Below are 22,306 nucleotides of genomic sequence, written 5' to 3'. Positions count from 1 at the left end.
AGTGGAAGACTTGTGAGGCGTCTGTTTCTCAAACTAGACACTCTAATGTACTTGTCCTCTTGCTCAGTTGTGCACCGGGGCCTCCCACTCCTCTTTCTATTCTGGTTAGAGCCTGTTTGCGCTGTTCTGTGAAGGGAGTATTACACATCGTTGTACGAGATCTTCAGGTTCTTGGGAATTTATCGCATGGAATAGCCTTCATTTCTCAGAACAAGAATAGACTGACGAGTTTCAGGAGAAAGTTCTTTGTTTCTGGCCATTTTGAGCCTGTTATCACCCACAAATGCTGATACACCAGATACTCAACTAGTCTAGTCTAAAGAAAGCCAGTTTTATTGCTTATTTAATCAGGACAACAGTTTTAGCTGTGCTAACATAATTGCGAAAGGGTTTTCTAATGATCAGTTAGCCTTTTAAAATGATAAACTTGGATTCGCTAACACAACGTGCCTTTGGAACACAGGAGTGATGGTTGCTGATAATGGGCCTCTGTACACCTGTGAAGATATTCCATAAAAAATCTGCCGTTTCCAGCTACAATAGTAATTTACAACACTAATAATGTCTACACTGTATTTCTGATCAATTTGATGTTATTTTAATGGACAAAAAAAAAACAAGAAAATGTCTAAGTGACCCCAAACTTTTTAACGTAGTGTACATTATCCTACTTTATTACAATGATCACAAAAAAATGACTATTTTGTATTATTTTTGCATAACTCTTTGTCCTTTTCATTCAGTTCAGTCTCATTTTGTTGGCGTCTTTGTCACTTGTGCTCTTTTAGAAGCTTTCAACATTGAGCTGACCGCAAAACATTTTCTGCTGCATAGCCAAATAAAAGTGATGTATTTTAAGCCTGTGCAAAACCTCTTTAAAGGCAAACATTTTGTCCAAGCAGGCAGATAAAACATTTCTGATGTTTTTCAACTTGTATTTCTCACATCAGGCCTTATTGTTCGTGCTTTTTTTGGGGGGGGGGGGCTCTAATTTCTTTAACCCATTTTCAGCTCAACTAAGTCATCATTTCAGCAATGCTTTGACCTGAAACTCAACTCTCCCATCTTGGCTATTATGATAATGTGTGTTTCTCATTGTATGAAATGATAAAGACCAAACGACGACTCACTAAGTTAGATGATCAAGTATTATGCTAGAAGTTGTTCTACTGTAAACAGTAGGMCTAGTTTCTATCTGTGTCATTGTAATCAGCCTTTAGACAGTGAGTGGCGAGACCTCGGTGTTGTGGAATGCACTTCCTTGCTATGTCCTCTGTGGTCTGCAGCCAGGCCTCTGCATTGCCAAGGGTGACAGTCTGTGACTGAGAGCCCAAGAAGCGCCACTAGCCACGCGTCACTGGTTCGTGTATCAGACGGCTATGTGCGTCCTCTTGGCTAATGTCTCTGTCCTGGAGCTAGCCTCTAGTAACCTACAGTCCTGCTCTTAGAGAGCGAAGGATGGGTGAGAGGGTCATGGAAAATGAGAACAGCGGTTCTAGTAAACAAGTAATGTAATATTTAATCTGAATTATTGAGATTGGGATTTGATCTTAATTAGAGCTGAGCAATATGGACAAAAATCCATATGGTTATAAATTGCCTGAGTTGATGCCATAATGATAAACCAAAGGATACGTTTATAACAATGTGCACCACACTGTTTATTATTATTCTTTAAACTACTCCTACTAGTTTGAGGGTTGTAGCCATCAATTGTCTCTTTAACAGTCACCCATATTAGAGAACTTATTTAATTTCAAACTTCACATTTCTCTAGTCTAGGCTACTTATTGCAATGAATGATATCAGCAAAAATGTCTGCGGTAAGTGATCGGTATGGTCGGTGTCGATCATTTTTGGTTTATCATCCCAGCTCTAATCTTAATGGTTGTAGGTAGTTGGGTGGATGAGTAGGATACCAGCTCTGCCACCATATACTTTTTGTCTCTTGTCATTTTATTCTGAGGTGATACGTAGTAAGTAAAGGTTGGTTACGGCATTTAGTCTAGATACATTCTCTTAGCACTAGTCTGATTTAAATTACGTACAGTCCACTCCTGATGTATGCAACGGCTTGGGATTGTTGTGAATGCAGATAGCAGGCGATGGCACGAGAAAATTAAGAATTTGAATTGGGACTAGTGAGATGCACTCCCCTTGAAGGGAAATTGCATCTCCTTTTGATGTGCAATTATCAGGAGTCGAATGTATCTAGACAGATGAACCCTTTARCGTAAGCTAATTACAGTAGGTGGAATCTTGTATTTTATACACTTTCATAGTAGTGTCTAGTCACTAGCTATCTGCCAGAGAGTAGGGAGCACTTTCACCTGGACAAGCCAATGCCCTTACAGTGAGAGATGTGCCACACATCCATAAACATGGATGCGTTTCTGTTTCGATACAGGAGCTCCACACATATGATCACATTCACTTCCTGTCCAAGCTCTGTGGATTCAGCAAATGTCCTCCGAAACCGTCAAAGTTAGCGGATCATGGTGGCTACTGGCTACTTTGTTGAGGTTTGTCATCTGTTTTTGTTAAATGAACCTTTTTATTTCAATAGCAATAGACTCCTAATGTTGTCACTGACTGCTATTGTTGACTACTTCTCCTGTTCTACACCATACCCTTGCTGACAGTTTTGAGGTAATGTATGGATATCCATCTAGGCATATGGCTCGAGTTCTAGAAGTGTACGTTCAAATTTTATATCCTGATTGATTTAAGAGTCAGTGGCCATCTTGATTTAAGAGTCAGTGTGTAGTCAGGAAAAGCCCAAATGAACCCCAGTTGACCCCTTTGATTTTCATCTCAACAACATTGTTTTCTTTTCTCACTTGTTTTGTCGGTTTCCTTTTTCTTTCGTATTTGTTCAATCAAGTCCTCACAAATCAAGGGAAGTAAATGGGAGTACATTTTGGGCTTGTTTTTACGACCACACTGCTCTCTTTTACTGTCTCTTTGTATTYCAACACATCCTCTTCCAATTACCACAGGTAATTGTCTTATTTGGAGTGATTGTGCTATTCCCAAGTGATCCCCCTTCACTACTTCCTCTCAGAGAATCCCCTGCTTTTTGTGATCGTCACAGTCTGTTAGGTCTCCCGTTGTTCTCTGTAGTTTGCCAAGTTCCAAGACTTCAGTGTTTGCTTATCTTTGAAARGCCTCAGTTAGCTTGGAGCAGTGTTGACCTCATGATCAGATCTCCCTAGACTCTCCCTTCCTCACTTCACTCATGATCAGATCTCCCTCTACACACCTAATCCCTCAATTCACTCCTCATTCTCCCAACTTTCTCACCCCTCTTGTGTTTCTTTGTAATCTCTCACATCTCTCTCTCTCTCCCTCCCTCCCTGTACAGTTGAGGTCAGTAGTTCTCTGAGCTGTGAGCTGAGGCAGGCCCAAGAGGAGAGTCTCCAGTCTCTCATCAGGAGCAGCCAAGCCAATACACAGCAACAGCTTGTTCAGGGTTCGGGTCGTCACTCCATACAGAGCCAGCAGCTCCACAGGTTCCAGAGCCAGGGTTCCCATCCTGTTGCCCCTCTCCCTGGTGGAGCTGCCTCCAACCCCATGAACAGCCTCCTTCAGAGATTCCAGGTCAGGCTGATGTGTTCAGGCTGATGTGTTCCTGGTCTGTTTCAGCCTTATTTTCTCTTACTTTCTGTGTATATGTATTAGTGTTGTATTTTAAGGATGATTATTGTTGATTACTGTCAACATAACAGCCCTTCTCCCTCTCTTTTTGTTACAGGGGGGTTTGCCTGAGAGGATTCCACTGCCCAACAGAGCTATGATGAGTCGACCGGGGATTATGTCCATGTCCCAACCCGGTGCCCCTTGCCTCCAGGAGGGTCATCGAGAATACCAGTCTCCCCAGGGCCTTCACAGTGGTGGGGGAGAAGTTATTGATCCTATCCACAGGGAAGCGATGGGCATGGCCAGCAAGAGCACGTCTAATGTCATTACATCAGCGGGTGGTAGCAGTACCTTCGCTGCTACTGTTGTCTGCGAACCTGTTGACCTCTCCCATGCGGTCAACTCTGTCATCCACACCGGCCCCCTCCGCTCATTTCAGGAGCCAGTGCCGGAGCACCGACACCATCCCAAGGTGGGCCGGCCCCGCAAGAAGACCCCTGAACGGAACAACATCTTCTCCCCCGTTGCCATGGAATCTCCTACAAGATTCCGCTCGCCTCGACGTGGAGCCCAGAGAAGACAATGGGACRGAGAGGCGGAGGGCAAGGAGCAGGCTGGTCTGTGGCGTGATGACGAGCCCCTCCAACAGCTTTCCTTAGCCCAGAGCAGAAACGGCACCTACCCAGAAAGGCCCAAAGGTCAGGCCCACTTAGGCCCCCAAGATCAAACACCACTGCAAGTCCCCAGTGGTATGTATGCCCATATGAACGGCAACGGTAGGGGCCACACCTCGGGAAGACCCAGACACCCCAGCCTGTCCCCACCAGAGGGCCACTTCACCAAGGACTACAGCCTCTTCAACGGACATCTGAACGGCCAACTCGACGGCCAACTCAACGGGCACTGCTACAACAGGTATTACAATGGGCACCTGAACGGGAGCCTGAGCGGCGAGGAGGACCTGAGGCCTGGGGACTCACCCTCCTCCAGTGAGGGGCTCCAGCTCCACCACAGGCCAAGAACTCAGACCCACTACCCGGGAGAGYTGCTCTGGGGCCAGGGCAACGGCTTCCCTCCATGGCCAGGCAAGATGGGGAGCGAGGGGCACATGTACTCCCTTGGGATGGTGAACAGCATACAGGGCAAAGTGAGATTATTGTATTGTCAGTGTTGTGTGATTATGATTGGTCACATGACTACACCACATAAGGAAGTGGAGTTCTCGGCCACAATTTCACCCTCAGTTTCAACACTATTTTACATTACACTTTTGCTGTTAATACTGTTGTGCACCATACCTTTGATAATGCTTTGTATAAGAGAGGAGTTTTAAAATGTGCAGACATTAGGCATGGCATGTCCCTAAAGGATATTATTCACAAGGAGCATGGCAGGGAAAGAGAACAACTCAGGTGTTCTGCATTCAAAAACTATTTCTGCTCTGTGGCACTGCCAACGGCCTCAGAGATGCCAAAGAATTAGTCGTTTCACCCCCATTTTCACTTCTGTCGACATCCATTGCTTGAATTTATTTACAGCCTACTGTGCCTATTGTTATTTTCAAAACTACTGTCCAGGCTCTTCAATTTGRGATTGGGGGAATCTGCTTTTATAGCGTGACACACGTTAATTTAGGCTAACATTTGGACTAGGTGTTATTTCAGTTTGGTTTCTTGCCTAGTTTGACCTTACAGATAATATGCAGTGGTGGATGAATTTGCCACACCCATCCTTTTTATAGGCCTATGTGTGGACAGCTATTTGAATAAATCTGACTCCTTGTGTTGAGTAAAACAGAAATTGAAAGCAGTTTTGAAGGGTAGGAGAAAATGCCTCTTTTAATTAGAAAACTGTTGAATTCTCTGTYGTGTGTTTAATTAAAGAAGCTTGCCAGTTAGTCATAAGACAATAAGGCTTTATTGAAGTTGAATTGTTGTGATTATTGAGTGTTAAATGAAGTCATTGCTTTGACATGAGTCATTCTGCAAACTCAATTAGAACTCCTGTCCTGAGAACAGGGTAATGTTATTTTGGTTTCACTTGGCTGTCTTAACACTCAATGCAGATGATCCTTTGGTAAAGTTTTGGTTTTATTCCCCCGGTCAGTGTTTTGGTAATGTTTTTTTCTACTTGCCCTCAGGTAGAGTCAGACAATTTCCAGAGGACACTAACAGAGGATCTGGAGACACTACACAAAGCAAACAAAATAACTAGAAAGTAAGTTACTTACCCTAATCAGTGGTTCTCAACTGGTTTTGTCTCTGGATGCAAATTGAACCAGGTTGTCTGTCACGCTCCAATATTCACATTGCTATTATTTGTTTAGCCAAAATGCAAAAAATCTGGAAAAATAGGTTTAATGCATTGTTGATAGTAAATGCACCAATTTACATAACGAGAGCAACAGTCCCACTTTTTCATTTTCAATAATTGCAATTTCCCATATTCTTGATGAAGAATGTCAATCTCACTGGTTTGAGACAACAAAATCAACCAAATCCGCTAAATAGCGCTGCTAATAAATATTGAAAATACCGTGATTTAAGAAAAAATGTCCAGAGGTTAGATCATTTTAAAAAGAAATCTACAGTACCAGTCAAAAGTTGGGAAAAAGGGGTTTTCTTTATTTTTACTATTTTCTACATTGTAGAATAATAGTGAAGACATCAAAACTATGAAATAWCACATGGAATCATGTAGTAATGAAAAAAGTGTTAAACAAATTCTTCAAAGTAGCCACCCTTTGCCTTGATGACAGCTTTGCATACTCTTGGCATTCTCTCAACCAGCTTCATGAGGTAGTCACCTGGAATGCATATGAATTAACAGGTGCACCTTAAGTTAATTTGTGGAATTTCTTTCCTCAATGCGTTTGAGCCAATCAGTTGTGTTGTGACAAGGTAGGGGTGGTATACAGAAGATATCCCTATTTGGTAAAAGACCAAGTCCATATTATGGCAAGAACAGCTCAAATAAGCAAGAGAAACAACAGTTCATCATTACTTAAGACATGAAGGTCAGTCAATACAGAACAGTTGAAGAACTTTGAACGTTTCTTCAAGTGCAGTCGCAAAAACCATGAAAGCGCTATGATGAACCTGGATCTCATGAGGACCGCCACAGGAAAGGAAGACCCAGAGTTACCTCGGCTGCAGAGGATAAGTTAATTAATTACCAGCCTCAGAAATCTGCAATTAACTGCACYTCAGAGTTCACGTAACAGACACATCTCAACATCGACTGTTCAGAGCAGACTGCGTGAATCAGGCCTTCGTAGTCGAATTGCTGCAAAGAAACCACTACAAAAKAACACAAATAAGAAGAAGAGACTTGCTTGGGACAAGAAACACAAGCAATGGACATTAGACGGGTGGAAATCTGTCCTTTGGTCTGATGAGTCCACATTTTTGTTTCCAACCACGYGTCTTTGTGAGACGCAGAGTAGGTGAACGGATGATCTCYGCATGTGTGGTTCCCACTGGGAAGCATGGAGAAGGTGTGGTAGTGCTTTGCTGGTGACACTGTCAGTGGTTTATTTAGAATTAAAGGCACACTTAACCAGCATGGCTACCACAACATTCTGCAGCGATCTGCCATCCCATCTGGTTTGCACTTAGTCCCACTATCATTTGTTTTTCAACAGGACAATGACCCCAAATACCCCTCCAGGCTGTATAAGGGCTATTTGACCAAGAAGGAGAGTGATGGAGTGCTGCATCAGATGACCTGGCCTCCACAATCACCTGACCTCAACCCAATTGAGATGGTTTGGGATGAGTGACAGCAGAGTGAAGGAAAAGCTGGCAACAAGTGCTCAGCATATTTGGGAACTCCTTCAGGACTGTTGTTAAAGCATTTCAGGTGACTACCTCGTGAAGCTGGTTAAAAGAATGCAAAGCTGTCATCAAGGCAAAGGTGGCTACTTTGAAGAATCTYAAATATAAAATATTTTTTTATTTGTTTAACACTTTTGATTACTGCATGATTTCATATGTGTTATTTCATYGTTTTGATGTAGAAAATAGTACAAATAACTCTTGAATGTTTAGGTGCGTCCAAACTTTTGACTGGATATAGATAGATAGAAATAGAACTAGGGGGTGGCAGGTAGCCTAGTGGTTAGAGCATTGGGCCAGTAACCAAAAGGTTGCTAGATCGAATCCCCGAGCTGACAAGGTAAAAATCTGTTGTTCTGCCCCTGAACAAGGCAGCTAACCCTAACCCTAACCCTAGGCCGTCATTGTAAATAAGAATTTGCCTAGTTAAATAAATAAAAATATATAGATATATAAAATCTGTTCCTCTAGTTTTTATCAGATACAGTAATACAAATGTTGTCTTTCTTACAGTGGGGGAAAACGGAATAACAACCTAGAAGCTGCTATACAGGAGGCTATGAGCGAGCTGGATAAGATGACGGGCAATGTGAGTACTCTGACGTCTAAACATCATGGTTAGATTCATAGTATTTGGTTATGTACTGTATATACACACCTTTCTAGACATGACCTTTGGGTGCCCAAATGTGTGTGAGTCTACAGTCTCTAAAGATGGTGTTCCATTTTTATTTCCTAATTTCTTTGGCGCACCAGATGTCACAGAGAGACCGACAAGTCAAGACCCCTAAACCCAAGAGGAGGAAGATCTCCAGATGACAGTGAATGTGTGGATCTGTTACTTCAGTGGCCTTCTGAGTAGCGGTCCATCTAGCCAATGGGTTTCATTGTAGCCGATGTGGAACCGCTAGCTAGTTAGCTGTGTGTGCATTAGACGYGACCATTGTCCACTCTGTTAAATCAGCTTGGTACTTAGTCGAACTGGATTGGTGCTACAATTAGTCAACACCCCTTCCACCTTGACCACCACCAAGACACTGACAGTGAAAGAAGTACAAGAAAGGGTGGAGGAACCTAGCTGCAAAATAATCGCTATGATATATCCACTGCTAGCTTGTCCTTATATAGAATCTCATTCTTTTCCATATGAGGAAATTGTTGGTACAAATATTTCTGATGCATTTTAGATGTACAATAGACAAAGGAAAACAGTACATTATATTCAGTGATTTAATTGTATATATTGTTCAGTATTATCATAGATGAGTTGATCTACTGCTCATTTTCTAATGTACATGTCTATCTTCCATGTTTTTATGTTGCACAAAACAGTGCGGCCAGAGATTTCTTTTTTCAAAAGAAAAGCAGCATAAAGGCATTTTTCTACAGATCTATTGAAACATGCATCAAACCGCAGAAGGATTAGGAACATTTGAACTTCAACAGACACTATTTTCAGCAAGGATGTTCTTCTCCTGCTGGAAAGGCATACAGAGTCCCAAGAAAAGTAAACTGGTAGATTTGAAGATGGACACTGTGGGTCTATCTGAACATAGAGAGACATGCAAATACTTTCTCTTATGTTTTTATCCAAGAAAAGAAAAAGCCATCAAGGGAAGGAGTCTAAAAAAAATGCCTCTAAGTTAAATTATATTTACTCCCAAAGTAAAAATGTATTTTCTCTGAATATTTTTGATACAGATTTTCTGTGTTATATCTGCCAAATGACTTTAATTGTGAGTGTTTTGTGTTCATTTAAAAAAGGGTAAGTTATTGTAAAGTATAAACAAATTTGTGGTATACATGCATTCTGAAACTTAAGTATTCAATATTAACAGTTGTAATATATGGTTCTGTCACTAGTGTTTAATTTACAATTAAGTTAATATTTAAATGGTGCAAATCATGTAATTTGAGCATTGCTCTGTTTTGTGTTTTTTTTTTTAATATATACTCTTGAATGTGTCATTTTCAAGTGTCAAAATGCCTTATTGGATGAACTGCACATTTACAGTTCAGAAGAGATCATTAGTATACGCATTGGTTTTCTTTGCTCTGAAAAGCAAGTTTAAACGACCCAAGAAAGTATGAGAGTGAACTTTGATTTGAGCCTTATATCCAATGCTATAACCCCCAGCTGCCAAAGCTATGCCCCATCACAAGTTGGGACTTTTAGTTTATATTATTTACCTTTTTAATACTCTATTGAATAGGTGGCCTTAATTTAGTTGATTTTCATTGTTTTTGTTGCTTTTGTACTTTATTATTTATTTATGAACCCCATATTTATTTGTAGATTTGTTACATTGCATTAAAATGGTTACTTAGCAATAATACTAAGAGTTGTACACTCTGAAAAGCCTTTATAGTGTTATATTTTTCTCTTAACAAATTAACAGCCTATATATGGATAAATATTCAGTCAGTGGTTTTTAAATATGAATTTATATATTTGTGTTTATTTATGAAGTGTAATTTCTTTGGGATGCTTGTATGTGCATATAGTGTTTTTTTCTTCTTACTCGTGTCAAAACTGAGTATATACCCACAGCCTGAAGACATTTTTAAATGTTTATATTAAATGAGTGAACTTAATTTTCTGTACTTTATACCCTGACTCAGGAGGGGAACCTTCTGATTTGATCAGTCKTGGGTAAATCTGAAATTGTAAAACTGAAATGTTCTTGATAAGTTTGTCCAAAAATGTTGTATTTGAAATACAATATCAAGTCATCTGTATTCAATTGTAACAGAACAACAGGTCATCCTAAAATGTAATCGCTAGGTGACCAAGTGTTATTAATACGAGTGTCATCAACATTATATCCATCTTGTTTATAATTATTTCATTTAGCACTCTTACTCCTAAAATATGAAGAGCTCACCACTAGTTCATGGACTAAGTAAATCATGTTAAATGTTGTATTCCATTTCAAATTACTTGGCCTAATACTAGGCCTATTTATCATGAAAGTATTATGAGTTACATTGCATTAAAWTTATTTAGGTCTTCCATTTTCAACTTTTTGTCTACTGCAATGATCTTGAGTGATTGTGTTTATATGGAATAAATGTTTTGCCATCTTGTTAAAAAAAAACATTGTTTGAATTAGCTTTTTATTGAATGTTTTTTTCCATGTCATTTTGTGATCTTTATTTCAGGACATACGGTACAAGCTGAGTGGCCCACATTGGTTTTATGGTGTGGGGAAGAAAAAACATTTTTGTAAAGTATTTTTATTTTAAGTCATTTGGCATTTTAACAGTCACAATGTGGCACCAACATTGAAGTATATTTTGTACTTGAGGTTCTTATAGTTTTTAATATCTTTCTGCATACATAACAGCTGTAGCATCTCCCCTTTCTGCTTCTCCAGCAGAAATGTTTCACATTTTAAAAAAGTGTGCCTGAAATTTCAGGCAGTGGAAGGTGGCTATTATGCTTCGTTCAAAATCTTTCCATTGTGTTTGTTCCATAGGGATGTACAAATTTGACAAAGTATTGCATTAATTTTGCAATAAAATTATGTATTCTATCAACTGTGGTTTATGTGATTTTTATAGTCTCTTCCAGTCTTTATCAGTTTCCCCTTAAAGCARCTAACTACAACACACCTACCCTAATTCACTTCAAATCCAAAAACATCTGTATTTTACATTGCCAGTGTAAAATATGTTATATTTTGTATATTCAAGGACACTTAAGTGATCTGTAAATTGTTCAACTACCCTCTTTGCAACTTTTGAAATGATAGGCAGAAATGTTATTGAGCATACTGGGCTGAGTGTTTGGGATAAGTGAACAATCCCCATGTTATATGTTTTTCCAACAACTAAAAAGTAATACTTAACTAGGCAAAATTCAAAGTGTGGTGGTTTGCATGTATAGTCATTAAAACCATGTTACATGATTTCTTCATGCGTGTTGTATGAGATGCGCGCGCAACACCAGGGCCCATGTTTTTCAGATGTGTCGCGCTGGCTGTCGGGATTGCTCAGACGCTGTGAACATGTCCGCCATGTTTTCCATGGCACTGGGAGAGGATCAACCGAGAAAAATAGCTTCTAAATCCATGTGAACGCGACCAGAAATGGCTTTTCACATTGAATTTCGACCGAATGAGAACCAATGAATCCTTCTATTGTGGAAACAGCGGAGTCCCTTGTGGATTTATACCGAATTTTTGAGCGAATTCGGGCGGGATACATGTTTTCTTCGCATTCAATGTGATTGCGAWAGGGGCCAACAATGAGTAAACTATCGTTCCGAGCGCGAGCGCTAGACGCCGCCAAACCTCTCCCCATATACCGCAACAAAGACCTTCCAGACCTAAATGACTGCGTTTCGATCAACCGGGCTGTGCCGCAAATGCCTACGGGGATGGAAAAAGAAGAAGAATCGGTAWGAAAACGTTTTAAAATTGAGATCTCTTAAAAAATATTTCAGGTGCACAGCAGGGCGATTGTATTCTTGATGCGTTTACGCAACGTCTTGTGCGTATGTTCTGTCTATGYTGAGGGTCCTTCATTTCACGCTCGTTGCGTAGTAAATCGTGGTCTTTACGCCAATATATACTCTCATAGCGTAAACAACGAGGCTTCTGTATGATTGGCGACGCTTTCTTCGACTAGTGACGTGAATGGTTTTACGCAAATTTTCTTGGTTGCTATTGATAACAAACAGGCGTGCGTTGTCGTAACAAGTTAGCGTAGCTAACATTAGCAAGCTAATTTACAGTGAGTTTCTTATCCAACTGTATATGTCTGAAGTAGGTAATTAAATAAAGTGACTACTGTATACTAGTTGGCTAACGGTTAGTTAACTTGGGTTAACTCTAGCTAGCTGTCTTTACTAAGTAACTAACAGGAGATGTATGGGTGGCAGATGGCTATAGGCGCCGTAAAAGAACCTTGGCCCACTTGTTGGCTAGCAGGGTAGCTAGCTACTTCTGTCTTTGATCTCTATTCTTGTTACATCAGTGCAGATGTAGTATTGCCTGCAGTCAAACAGCAATGAAAGAATCCTACACCTTTCAAATTGTTGCAGGAGGTTTCATCACCATGCTGCAAGCYGCTGTTGGTTTGCCTGTGCAGCTGAGCTGCCAWTGAACCCAGGGCATACAGAGTGTTATTTGCAGACAAAACGGTCTTGTCTGCTCTCCGTTTGTACAGTATATGAAAGGCAGCCTCTTGCATTCATGCTATGCAAACATGGGATTTATTTCGTTTAAAATACAGAGCAGGTCAGTTACAAAGTAAACACATTAAGATAATCTCATCATTCTTTCTCTCCCTTACTCTTATCTGGTTCTTCCTCTGTCTCACTCTCTCGCTTTCTGAATTGTGCAAATATAGGGTTTCAAAGAAATAGAATATTTCTCTCCCTCTCTCAGGAGCACCATCTCCAGAGGGCCATCTCTGCTCAGTCGGTTTTCAGGGAGAAAAAGGAGAACATGGTCATCCCGGTGCCTGAGGCAGAGAGCAACATCACTTACTACGACCGCCTCTACAAAGGAGAGCTCAGGATCCCCAAACAGCTCTTCCACATCCAGCGTCAGTAGCATTTCCTTGGAAGCAGCCTCTGTAGGCTAGACCCCCTCCAATCCAACTCTCTAACACGCACGCATATTGACTCAGAGGACAAATGTCGACAAGCTATCAAATAGTTTCTGAAAGGTTGCGTGCCAAATCTGAATAGTGACTCTTTGACCAGCTAGCTAGTACATATTTGACTGTGTCTTTTAGCCAAGGTTACAGAACAATTGATGTCAGTTGTTACCACATCACTTTCACAAGATGAAATCTGTCCAGCAGCCGACCAACTGTAATTGGTTAAAGAGGCCCTACACTAAAGCATTTGCACCAAGAAAGCCTTTGCTGACTTCATTTTATCCTCTCTTCCTCCTCTCACAGCCCTGGGTCTGGACAATGAGCAGCCAGACTATGACATGGACTCAGAGGATGAGATCCTCCTCAACAGACTCAACCGCAAGATGGAAATCAAACCCATACAGTTTGAGACCATGGTRGACAGGTTGGAGAAAGCCAGCACAAATCAGGTAACATAACACCCTCCGTCTGGACCAGCAGCAATTGTGTTATCTAAAGAGGTTCTCTGTGTTAATAAAAGATTAACCTGGTTGTAATGCTGCTTTAAGAGGCGTTTGCTCTGGAAAATAATCAAGGGAAACGTTGTAATAAACTAAACTTTMATCTCACGTCTTCTCACAGATGGTCACTATCACAGAGGCCAARCTGCTGCTGAACGAGGATGACTACCTCCTGAAGGCCGTGTACGACTACTGGGTGAGGAAGAGGAAGAACTGCCGGGGCCCGTCGCTCATCCCCCTCATCAAGTTGGAGAAGAGGGACGGCTCCACCAACAACGACGCCTACGTGGCATTCAGACGACGCACAGAGAAGATGCAGACCAGGAAGGTGAGGAATTAGAATCACATGGCTTGGACTGAAGTGTCTCCTCGCACTTAGATTATATGCAGTTTCAGTATTAGGCGATCATTTGCTGCTCTTTCCGTCTGTGATGACCTTCATTGTAGCGACTCTTATTTTTAATTTTTTTTATTTTACTAGGCAATTAAGTTAATAACAAATTCTTATTTACAATGACGACAAAACCCTAACCCGGACGACACTGGGCCAATTGTGTGCTGCCCTATGGGACTCCCAATCATGTCCGGTTGAATCGAACCAGGGTCTGTAGTGACGCCTCTAGCACTGAGACGCAGACCGCTGCGCCACTCAGGAGCCCCACTCAGGAGCCCCATTGCAAAGGAAAACTTTAAAAAATTGTTTTTGTCCTATCAAGGCTTGTAGCCTTGCACAATTTAATTATTAATTGAATGATGTTGCATGTGATTTGTTTCATGTTAGCTACAATATGTTGTCGCCCCTGTAATGTGCTCCAAGCATTTTCATGTCTCCCTGTACCCTTACTCACTCAGGTCTCCTGTGTAGGCTTGATGATCCTGAGGGTTGGTATAGTTGTTTGACCATGTCTCTCGATGTTTAGAACCGTAAGAATGATGAGGCGTCCTATGAGAAGATGTTGAAGCTGAGGAGGGAGTTCAGCCGGACGGTCACCATCCTGGAGATGATCAAGCGGAGGGAGAAGAGCAAGAGAGAGCTGCTGCACCTCACCCTGGAGGTGGTGGAGAAAAGGTGAGCCTTAAAAGCATTGGAGGGGGGTGTTGTGAGATTGCAGTCTGTGCCTTATTGGTGCCCTGTTTCTCACAATGCGCGTGTGACTGTAGCCTGTGTCCTGCTAGTGGTGCATGGAGGAACCCGGCAGGGCTTCCTGTGTAAGAGCAGGCTACAGGTCATGCCGAGTGGTCATTGTCGGAGCGGGCTGCAGGTCATGCCGGGTGGTCATTGTCGGAGCGGGCTGCAGGTCATGCCGGGTGGTCATTGTCGGAGCGGGCTGCAGGTCATGCCGGGTGGTCATTGTCGGAGCAGGCTACAGGTCACCTAGTTTCTAACACTGTAACACACTACTAGTCCCGGTGCTGAAAAAAAAGGCTTGTCTCGTCCTGTTCTTTCATGTTGACTGTGAATACCGTCAGTCAAAATGAATGATGGTGAAGTTACAGCTGCCTATTTTATTTTTGTTAAATTCCCCCCTTGTATATTGAATGAATGTATTCTTATTATTTATGTGTTGTTTCCGTGTAGATATCAGATGGGTGACTTTACGGGTGAAGTCCTCAGTGAGGTGACAGCCCCTTTGGCTGAGAAGCCCGTCTACACAGTTCCMATCACTGTAACCAACGGAAACCGCCATAACCACAAAGCTGAGATCAAAATCAAGGTAATATTAGGGCTTCTATCAACCATAACATTACCGCTTTACTTTTACCTGGGGGGGGGGGGTTACATTTGACCATCAAGCAGTTCAGAATAGGGAGATGCTGGAGGATGAAACCTGCATCACACTGATTACATTTCAAGAAATTGAGTGCAGCAATGAACTCTTCTCACTCTGATCATTTGACTATGAAGAAATCTTGTCTGTGTGGCTCTGACACTTAACGACCTTTAACTCCACTGTCTTTCTCTTTCAGACGCACAAGTCTGGTGGTCTCCAGCACCATGGGTACCACCACGTCTCGGTGAAGGACGAGGATCCCTTTGACTTTGTCAGACCAAAGAAAAAGTACACCAGGCGGGAACCTCTGTGCCGCCCCGGCAGGCCTGCCAAGCGCCAGCACATCGTTAACAAGGCCGATATTAAACAGTATGACTTCCACAGCTCTGGAGAGGAGGACTACCCACTGGTCAGTACCTCTGAGAACAGGGTCCTGATGATAATATCATATTGAAGWAGTTCATGCGTTATGACATATTTAGTTTGTGTGCACGTGTGCATTTTATAGTGTTGGTTTTGTCTTCTCCTTCAGTCTCCACCATCAGAACCGGACGAGGAGAATGATCCAGATGGAACGTTTGCCTTCAGAAGGAAAGCAGGATGCCATTACCTTGCTGTGAGTCTCACTGCAATCACAACTGTAATTAAAGTATATTCTCTCACATTCATTTGCAATTCCACACATTATTAGTATCGGTGGTAATATTGTGCTATTGGGTCTAGTCTGTGGCTAAGGTGGTATTTGGTCCTGTCTGTATGTCACTGTGGTAGCTAGCCTAAATGAGTAACGGTTTCCTCTGCCTGTCTCTCCAGCCCTGTTTGGACCAGACCTCTGGGCTCCTGTGGGATCACCCTGAGTTGGCAGGGCTGGATGCTCTGCGGCATCGTCAGTCCCTCACCGCCCTCTCTGTACCCCAACGTTGTGTGGGACTGGCCCGTAGGAGGGTGGGCCGAGGTGGCAGGTACGTCACAGCATACCTCTCACACTGCGTCCACTTATTCTCCTTTGAAATATTTGTCTTTGCTGTCTTCTGTTCAGATAGTTATGCTATAGGTTAGGTATATTGTAGGTTAGGTATTTATCGTGACTTTGATTTAAGTCTATTCATAAATGTTAACTCACATTATGATTTATCAGAATGAATGTTTCTCTTCTTCTCTCAGGGTCCTGTTGGATCGGGCATCGTCAGACCTGGATGGAGTACTGAAGCAGCTAGACTCAGCCGTCTTCAGCTCCTCCTTCCCTAAAGGCCTTTCTGCGGTTCCAGAGCTATCTGACCACCARGTACCCTCACAGAACCATCGAACTATGCCTGGCTCTGCATCCTCGCTGACAGACCTTCTGAGCAACATTCAAGCCCTGAGGTGGCGCTTTTTCAGACCTAGGTCCACCCAGGGTGACGGCAGTGGGGAAGGCAGGACGGGTAGACCTTCCATGGACAACAGGTTGTCTGGAGGGCTGTTTGTCCACACCAAGAACAGTGGCTCAGGTGAGCTTCTCCTCAACACCATAGCGAAGGTCCATCTTCCACTTTCCAAGCCACTACCAAACATAATTTAACTGYATACAGTTTCTATCTTGGCTATATTGTGATAGTACTGCTTGTGGAACACATTTGGTTTTTCTGTTAATTTTCACATTGTGGTTTTGTTTTCCTGTCAGCCCCCCTGGTCTTCCTCACATTTCTCTACAGAAACTGTTCTCAGAACTGCCAGGAAGGGTTGATTCACAACTCCCAGTCAGAAATTATTTGTTCAGGGAAGTGGAAAGACTGCCACTGAACTGTAGCATGTTAGGAGCTTGCATATTGAGGAACTGGCCTCTCTCCTGATTCTGTTTGCAATTTCCTTGGCCGCTTCTTCTCTCTGACCCCTAGTGTTAAGGAGTGGCACCGCAGGCGGTCTTCATCTTCTTACCATATCCTCCTCCCTTCAAGGATGCTGTATTACAGTCTGCTAGTCTTCCCTCCCTCGTTGCTTTGTACACCACCTTAGTATATGTATTGGTCTCTTTTATCTTTGTTGTTCTTAGTCTGATGGCCTTGATCTCCTGTATCTGCAGGTGGCATCACAGAGGAACAATACCAGGTCCATCAGCAGGCTCTKGCCCAGATGCAGAAACAGCAGCTGGCTCAACTGCAGCTGAAAGCTCCTCCTCCCCAGCAGCATTTCTCACTGCCCGAGCGACAAAACACACAGGTACACAGTCTTTCACCCCTTACACAGCATTCCTAATGACTTCAGTCCAGTCAGTGGGGCAGAATGCATTTTCATTTCATGTGTTGATGGGTTTCAAACAGCTCCATGTGTGTTTGGATGACTGCTATGGCCGTGTTCTGTTCTAAAGACTGTCATTATATTGTGTTGTAGACTGCTGGCTCCACTGACTGCATCATATCAAAGACTCTTGACTCGGCCGGCGCCCATTTTGCTGCGTCAGCTGTGATCAGTGCTCCAGGCCAGGTCAACAATGAGAACAAACCAGACAACACCAGCGTCAACGGCGTCGTCCAGCCTTTAGGTCTGCTTCAGAATATATCATACATTTGAAATCTATGGACTACTCTCAGATATTATTTTGTTGTTGGGTTCCGTAGAGGAATTGAGTCATTGCTAAATGACCACCCCACTTMATTAATTTACATTTTAAGATATGTGCTTATTCGGGTAATAGGCCTACTCAGGTTTGACGGTGTCATATCACCTCTCCTGCAGGGACCTCCAGACCTCCTCACTCCACCAGCACATCCCAGGGCGGCACAGGGTTGGACAGGTCAGGTCGGACCCCCTCCAGCGGTGGCCCTCTGCTCCCTGCTTCCCACTCGACCGCACCCCAGTCTCTGCCCAATCACCGGGGCCACGGCAGCGCTGTCTCCCCTGCCCACCACCACCACAACGCCCGGCCCTCACCGTCTGCCTTGAAGCTGGCCACCATGGCCGCAAGCAGCCTGGAGCGCGTGCCCAAGGTGACGCCTGCCATCGGCAGCATGGCCAGGTAAGACCTTTCAATTTCTTCTTTCATTTAGAATGGCTGATATGCAGTACCAGTCAAAAGTTTGGRCACAGCTACTCATTCAAGGGTTTCTATTTTTTACTGTTTCTACATTGTACAATAATAGTGAAGAMATCAAAACTATGAAATAACACATGGAATCATGTAGTAACCCAAAAAGTGTTAAACAAATCAAAATATATTTGAGATTTTAGATTCTTCAAAGTCTTTGCCTTGATGGCTGCTTTGCACACTCTTGGCATTCTCTCAACCAGCTTCATGRGATAGTTCCCTGGAACACATTTCAATTAACAGGTGTGCGTTAAGTTAATTTGTAGAATTTCTTTCCTTAATGCGTTTGAGCCAATCAGTTGTGTTGTGACAAGGTAGGGGTGGTATACAGAAGATATCCCTATTTGGTAAAAGACCAAGTCCATATTATGGCAAGAACAGCTCGAATAAGCAAAGAGAAATTACAGACCATCATTACTTTAAAACATGAAGGAAGTTTCTTAATGTGCAGTCTCAAAAACCACCAAGAGCTATGATGAAACTGTCTCTCATGAGGACCGCCACAGGAAGGAAGACCCAGAGTCACCTCTGCTGCAGAGGATAAGTTCATTAAAGTTACCAGCCTCAGAAATTGCAGCCCAAATAAATGCTTCACAGAGTTAAAGTAACAGACACATCATCTCAACATCAACTGTTCAGAGGAGACTGCGTGAATCAGGCCTTCGTGGTTGAATTGCTGCAAAGAAACCACTACTAAAGGACACCAATAAGAAGAGACTTGCTTGGGCCAAGAAACATGAGCAATGGACATTAGACCAGTGTGGTCTGATGAGTCCAAATTTGAGATTTTTGGTTCCAACCGTTGTCTTTGTGAGATGCAGAGTAAGTGAACGGATGATCTCTGCATGTGTGGTTCYCACCGTGAAGCATGGAGGAGGTGGTGTTGGGGTGCTTTGCTGGTGACACTGTGATATATTTAGAATTCAAGGCAAACTTACCCAGCATGTCTACCACAGCATTCTGCAGCGATCTGCCATCCCATCTGGTTTGGGCTTAGTGGAACTATCATTTGTTTTAACAGGACAATGACCCAAACACACCTCAAGGCTATTTGATCAAAAAAGAGCCACTAGAGCTAAATAACATTCTGTAATGTTCACAACCACATATACTTTGAACTCGTGAAAAGTGGGAGATGCTGTCAAGAAACACTGGCATATTTTATCAACGGACCCAGCTTTGCCAGCTGAATTTAAGAATCCACCACTTATTGTATATAGGAGAGCTCGCAGTTTACACAATMAATTGGTCCATGCCAACTGCCAGCCACAAAAGAAAATCAGCCAGGCTCTTTTATGGCCTCTTCCGAATGGCAGCTATAAATGCAGAGGTTGCGCACAGTGCAACAATAYGAAGTGTGAATATTTCTGCCACCCACATACAGGAAAACAGTTCCAAATAAATGACATTATGTGCTCCACCTCCCATGTTATCTAAATTATTAAATGTCAATGTGGCCTGTGATATTTGTATTTATTTTTTAAAGATTTTGTGGCATAGAGAAAGTTTATCAGACAGGGAAGGTGATACTAATAATACTCTGAGCAAAATAGAATGTTTTTAGATTTTCACCCTCCAGACATTATTTCCTAAAGGTCTTAATGATGAAATGCCTATATGTTATGTTGTAAATTTGAACATGAATTATACCCCTATTTCAGATTTACTTTGATGTTTTTCTTGCGCGGTTCACTTTGATTTATGAAAACTTGCTTGGTAGGTCATGTCCTCATTGCGGTTTTACAGACGTGTTAAATACGTTTTATGTACACACTTTATTTGAATATTTATGAAATGCATATTGTTATATTTGATAGTACGTATTTATTTTCCCTCGACTCTAACCCCATTCGATGCGTGGAACGGATGTGGGTGGGGCTAGGTCTACATAAGGGTGCTAATTTAAAAACTCACAAAAGCCCTGACGAAGGCCGTGAGGCTGATATGTAATGCTTATTATCACTGCTTTTTAATATCGAGCAGTGTGCCAGGTTCTTTTTCTCATTTTATTCAACTGTTACCATGCACCTGCAAAAAAAGATAGCTCAGATGTGAGAGTGCCTTTTTAAATTAAGAATCTAAAATCTAAAATATTTTGATTTGTTTAACACTTTTTGGGGGGTTTCTACATGATTCCATATGTGTTATTTCATAGTTTTGATGTCTTCATTTATATATAGAAAAACCCTTGAATGAGTACGTGTGTCAACTTTTGACTGGTACTGTACATAACTTGTGTTTTTAATTTTCCAGGCATACCAATTTGCTTTTTATCTGAATAATGACTGACTATATTTCTTAATTTTTTTCAGGGATAATCACGAACCGGAGAGACTTGCGTTGAACGGTATTTCAGAGACCACAGTACCAATGGAGGTGACATAACCTCGTCCCTTCCTCCTCCCCTCAGACCGGTGAATGTGACAAACTAACTCGCCTCCCGCTAGGAAGAATGCAAGCCCCAGCCACCAGAGGGCAAGCATATACAAGGACCTATACAGAATCGAGCATATCAAAATATTATAACAAATTTGTCTATTAAATGTACATTTTGTAAATTGGGAATATCACTAACTTGTAAAATAGTATATTTGTATCATTGGTATGTTTCTTTTTTTCTGTTACTTGAATTCTAGCGAATTTGTCATCATGCTTTTGCACTTGAAAATGCAAAAAAAATGTACATGTAAAAAAGCAAAAAAAAATACATTTTTGTTGTTGGGATCATGAGCATGAACCACGGATCCTGTATCACTCGTTTTCACTATTTATTTTGCAATGTTTACATTTTTGTATCTCTAAAGAGGAAATGAATCCACAAAATGTGGACATTGGTGTTGCTAGCATATTTTATTMTTGTGCTTTTTTTTCTGAAGATGGAAAAATTATCCTGATTTTTGATTTGGTTTCACAAATTGAATAGATATGGTCTTTTTGTAAGTAACGTTAGATTAGTAATGGTATTTTCCCCTTCAGACAATTTTCTGTTACTTTGTCAGTTGTAACAGAAATTTGTCTTTTTAATTCTGTTTTTTATTTTTTCATTCGATGCAGAATTTTCCAAAAACAGTGAAGAAATCTTAAATGTGCCATTTGCCATACAAACYTATTTATTTAAATTTGCATTGAAATGACAAATAAATGCATCCTAAGATCTATCTGCAAATGTAAAGCAGGAAAACATTTTTTWAAATAATATATTTGTCTTTTTAAACAGGTAGGGAGCCAATGAGGAATACATAGAATGGTAAAATTCATATCTGTAATGTATTACGCGGTATAATCGTTAAGATTACTTGGCAACTCTGTTGAATGACTAACCCTTTGGATTGGGGGGTGCAGATCAATGTTTTGGGGATTTTTTTTCTCCCTTGGTGAAGGGGCAAGAAACATGTTGAAACGATGTCTGATGGTCGGTGCTTGACCTCTCCTGTAGATTAGTGTAGTTGATGTAGTGATTCCTGTACAGATATTAGAAATATGTTTAGATAATTATCTAGTGTTCATGCACTATTTCTTCAGACATACATGTTTCCCTGTTACTTGTTCTTGGAGGGTTTCAGAAAAAAGTGCAGGGAAATAAACATATCTATTCATATCAGTATATTAACTCTTTTTCCTCTTGTTTGAAATTTCTTCACCGAAGTGAGTTATGTATTTAGCCTTAAGTGAAGTTTTACTCAAAGTGATTGTATGGATCTGCAACAGCTGTTGCTATGTTTTAGTCTTCAGAATGTTCTATACTGTGCTTAGTAGTTATCCTTCACTGCATTCTGAAATGTATTCCGAACAAGATCAAGAGTGAGGTTTTAGTCATGTGTAAGGTAGGCCAACTAAAGACATGGACCAGCCTGGTCTCATAGACTAGACGTAACATAGTAAAGG

General features: G+C 41.7%; 2 protein-coding genes across 8 annotated transcripts in view; both read left to right on the top strand.

Annotated features, from left to right (window-relative positions):
- The window catches only part of LOC111959584 (methyl-CpG-binding domain protein 5), a 45,314-nt gene extending 34,299 nt beyond the window's left edge, over positions 1 to 11,015 (top strand). Inside the window, exons 6-10 of one of the 5 annotated variants that reach the window (XR_002876693.2) lie at positions 3,365 to 3,600; positions 3,755 to 4,724; positions 5,780 to 5,856; positions 7,989 to 8,064; positions 8,232 to 11,015. Coding sequence is in view for 2 of the 5 variants with exons in the window: in XM_023981254.1 (XP_023837022.1) it covers positions 3,365 to 3,600; positions 3,755 to 4,786; positions 5,780 to 5,856; positions 7,989 to 8,064; positions 8,232 to 8,294 (1,484 nt within the window). In the remaining 3 variants the exon portion in view is untranslated. Of the gene's footprint in view, positions 1 to 3,364; positions 3,601 to 3,754; positions 4,787 to 5,779; positions 5,857 to 7,282; positions 7,501 to 7,988; positions 8,068 to 8,231 lie in introns of those variants that run through there. The other 4 variants (XR_011475011.1, XR_011475010.1, XM_023981254.1 and 1 more) reach the window with 4 other exon arrangements.
- A 481-nt stretch (positions 11,016 to 11,496) lies between these two features.
- LOC111959646 (enhancer of polycomb homolog 2) lies at positions 11,497 to 21,166 on the top strand. 3 transcript variants are annotated; one of them, XM_023981375.2, is made up of 14 exons: positions 11,497 to 11,877; positions 12,869 to 13,028; positions 13,389 to 13,534; positions 13,707 to 13,913; positions 14,506 to 14,654; positions 15,165 to 15,300; positions 15,554 to 15,766; positions 15,890 to 15,973; positions 16,171 to 16,319; positions 16,522 to 16,847; positions 17,420 to 17,556; positions 17,728 to 17,878; positions 18,073 to 18,352; positions 20,734 to 21,166. In XM_023981375.2, the coding sequence occupies exons 1-14, from the start codon at positions 11,725 to 11,727 to the stop codon at positions 20,804 to 20,806; spliced, it is 2,364 nt and encodes a 787-aa protein (XP_023837143.1). In that variant the 5' UTR covers positions 11,497 to 11,724; the 3' UTR covers positions 20,807 to 21,166. The 3 variants fall into 3 exon arrangements, with proteins under 3 accessions (XP_023837143.1, XP_023837142.1, XP_070293664.1); XM_023981374.2 differs by having other exon boundaries at positions 15,890 to 15,997; XM_070437563.1 differs by lacking the exon at positions 12,869 to 13,028 and having other exon boundaries at positions 11,799 to 11,877; positions 15,890 to 15,997.
- The last annotated feature ends 1,140 nt before the right edge of the window (positions 21,167 to 22,306 follow it).

The sequence above is a fragment of the Salvelinus sp. IW2-2015 genome, linkage group LG36 (assembly GCF_002910315.2).
Source record: "Salvelinus sp. IW2-2015 linkage group LG36, ASM291031v2, whole genome shotgun sequence".
Classification (NCBI taxonomy): Eukaryota; Metazoa; Chordata; class Actinopteri; order Salmoniformes; family Salmonidae; genus Salvelinus; species Salvelinus sp. IW2-2015.
Note: the sequence above shows the minus strand (reverse complement) of the source record. Positions and strands in the feature narration are given on the sequence as shown.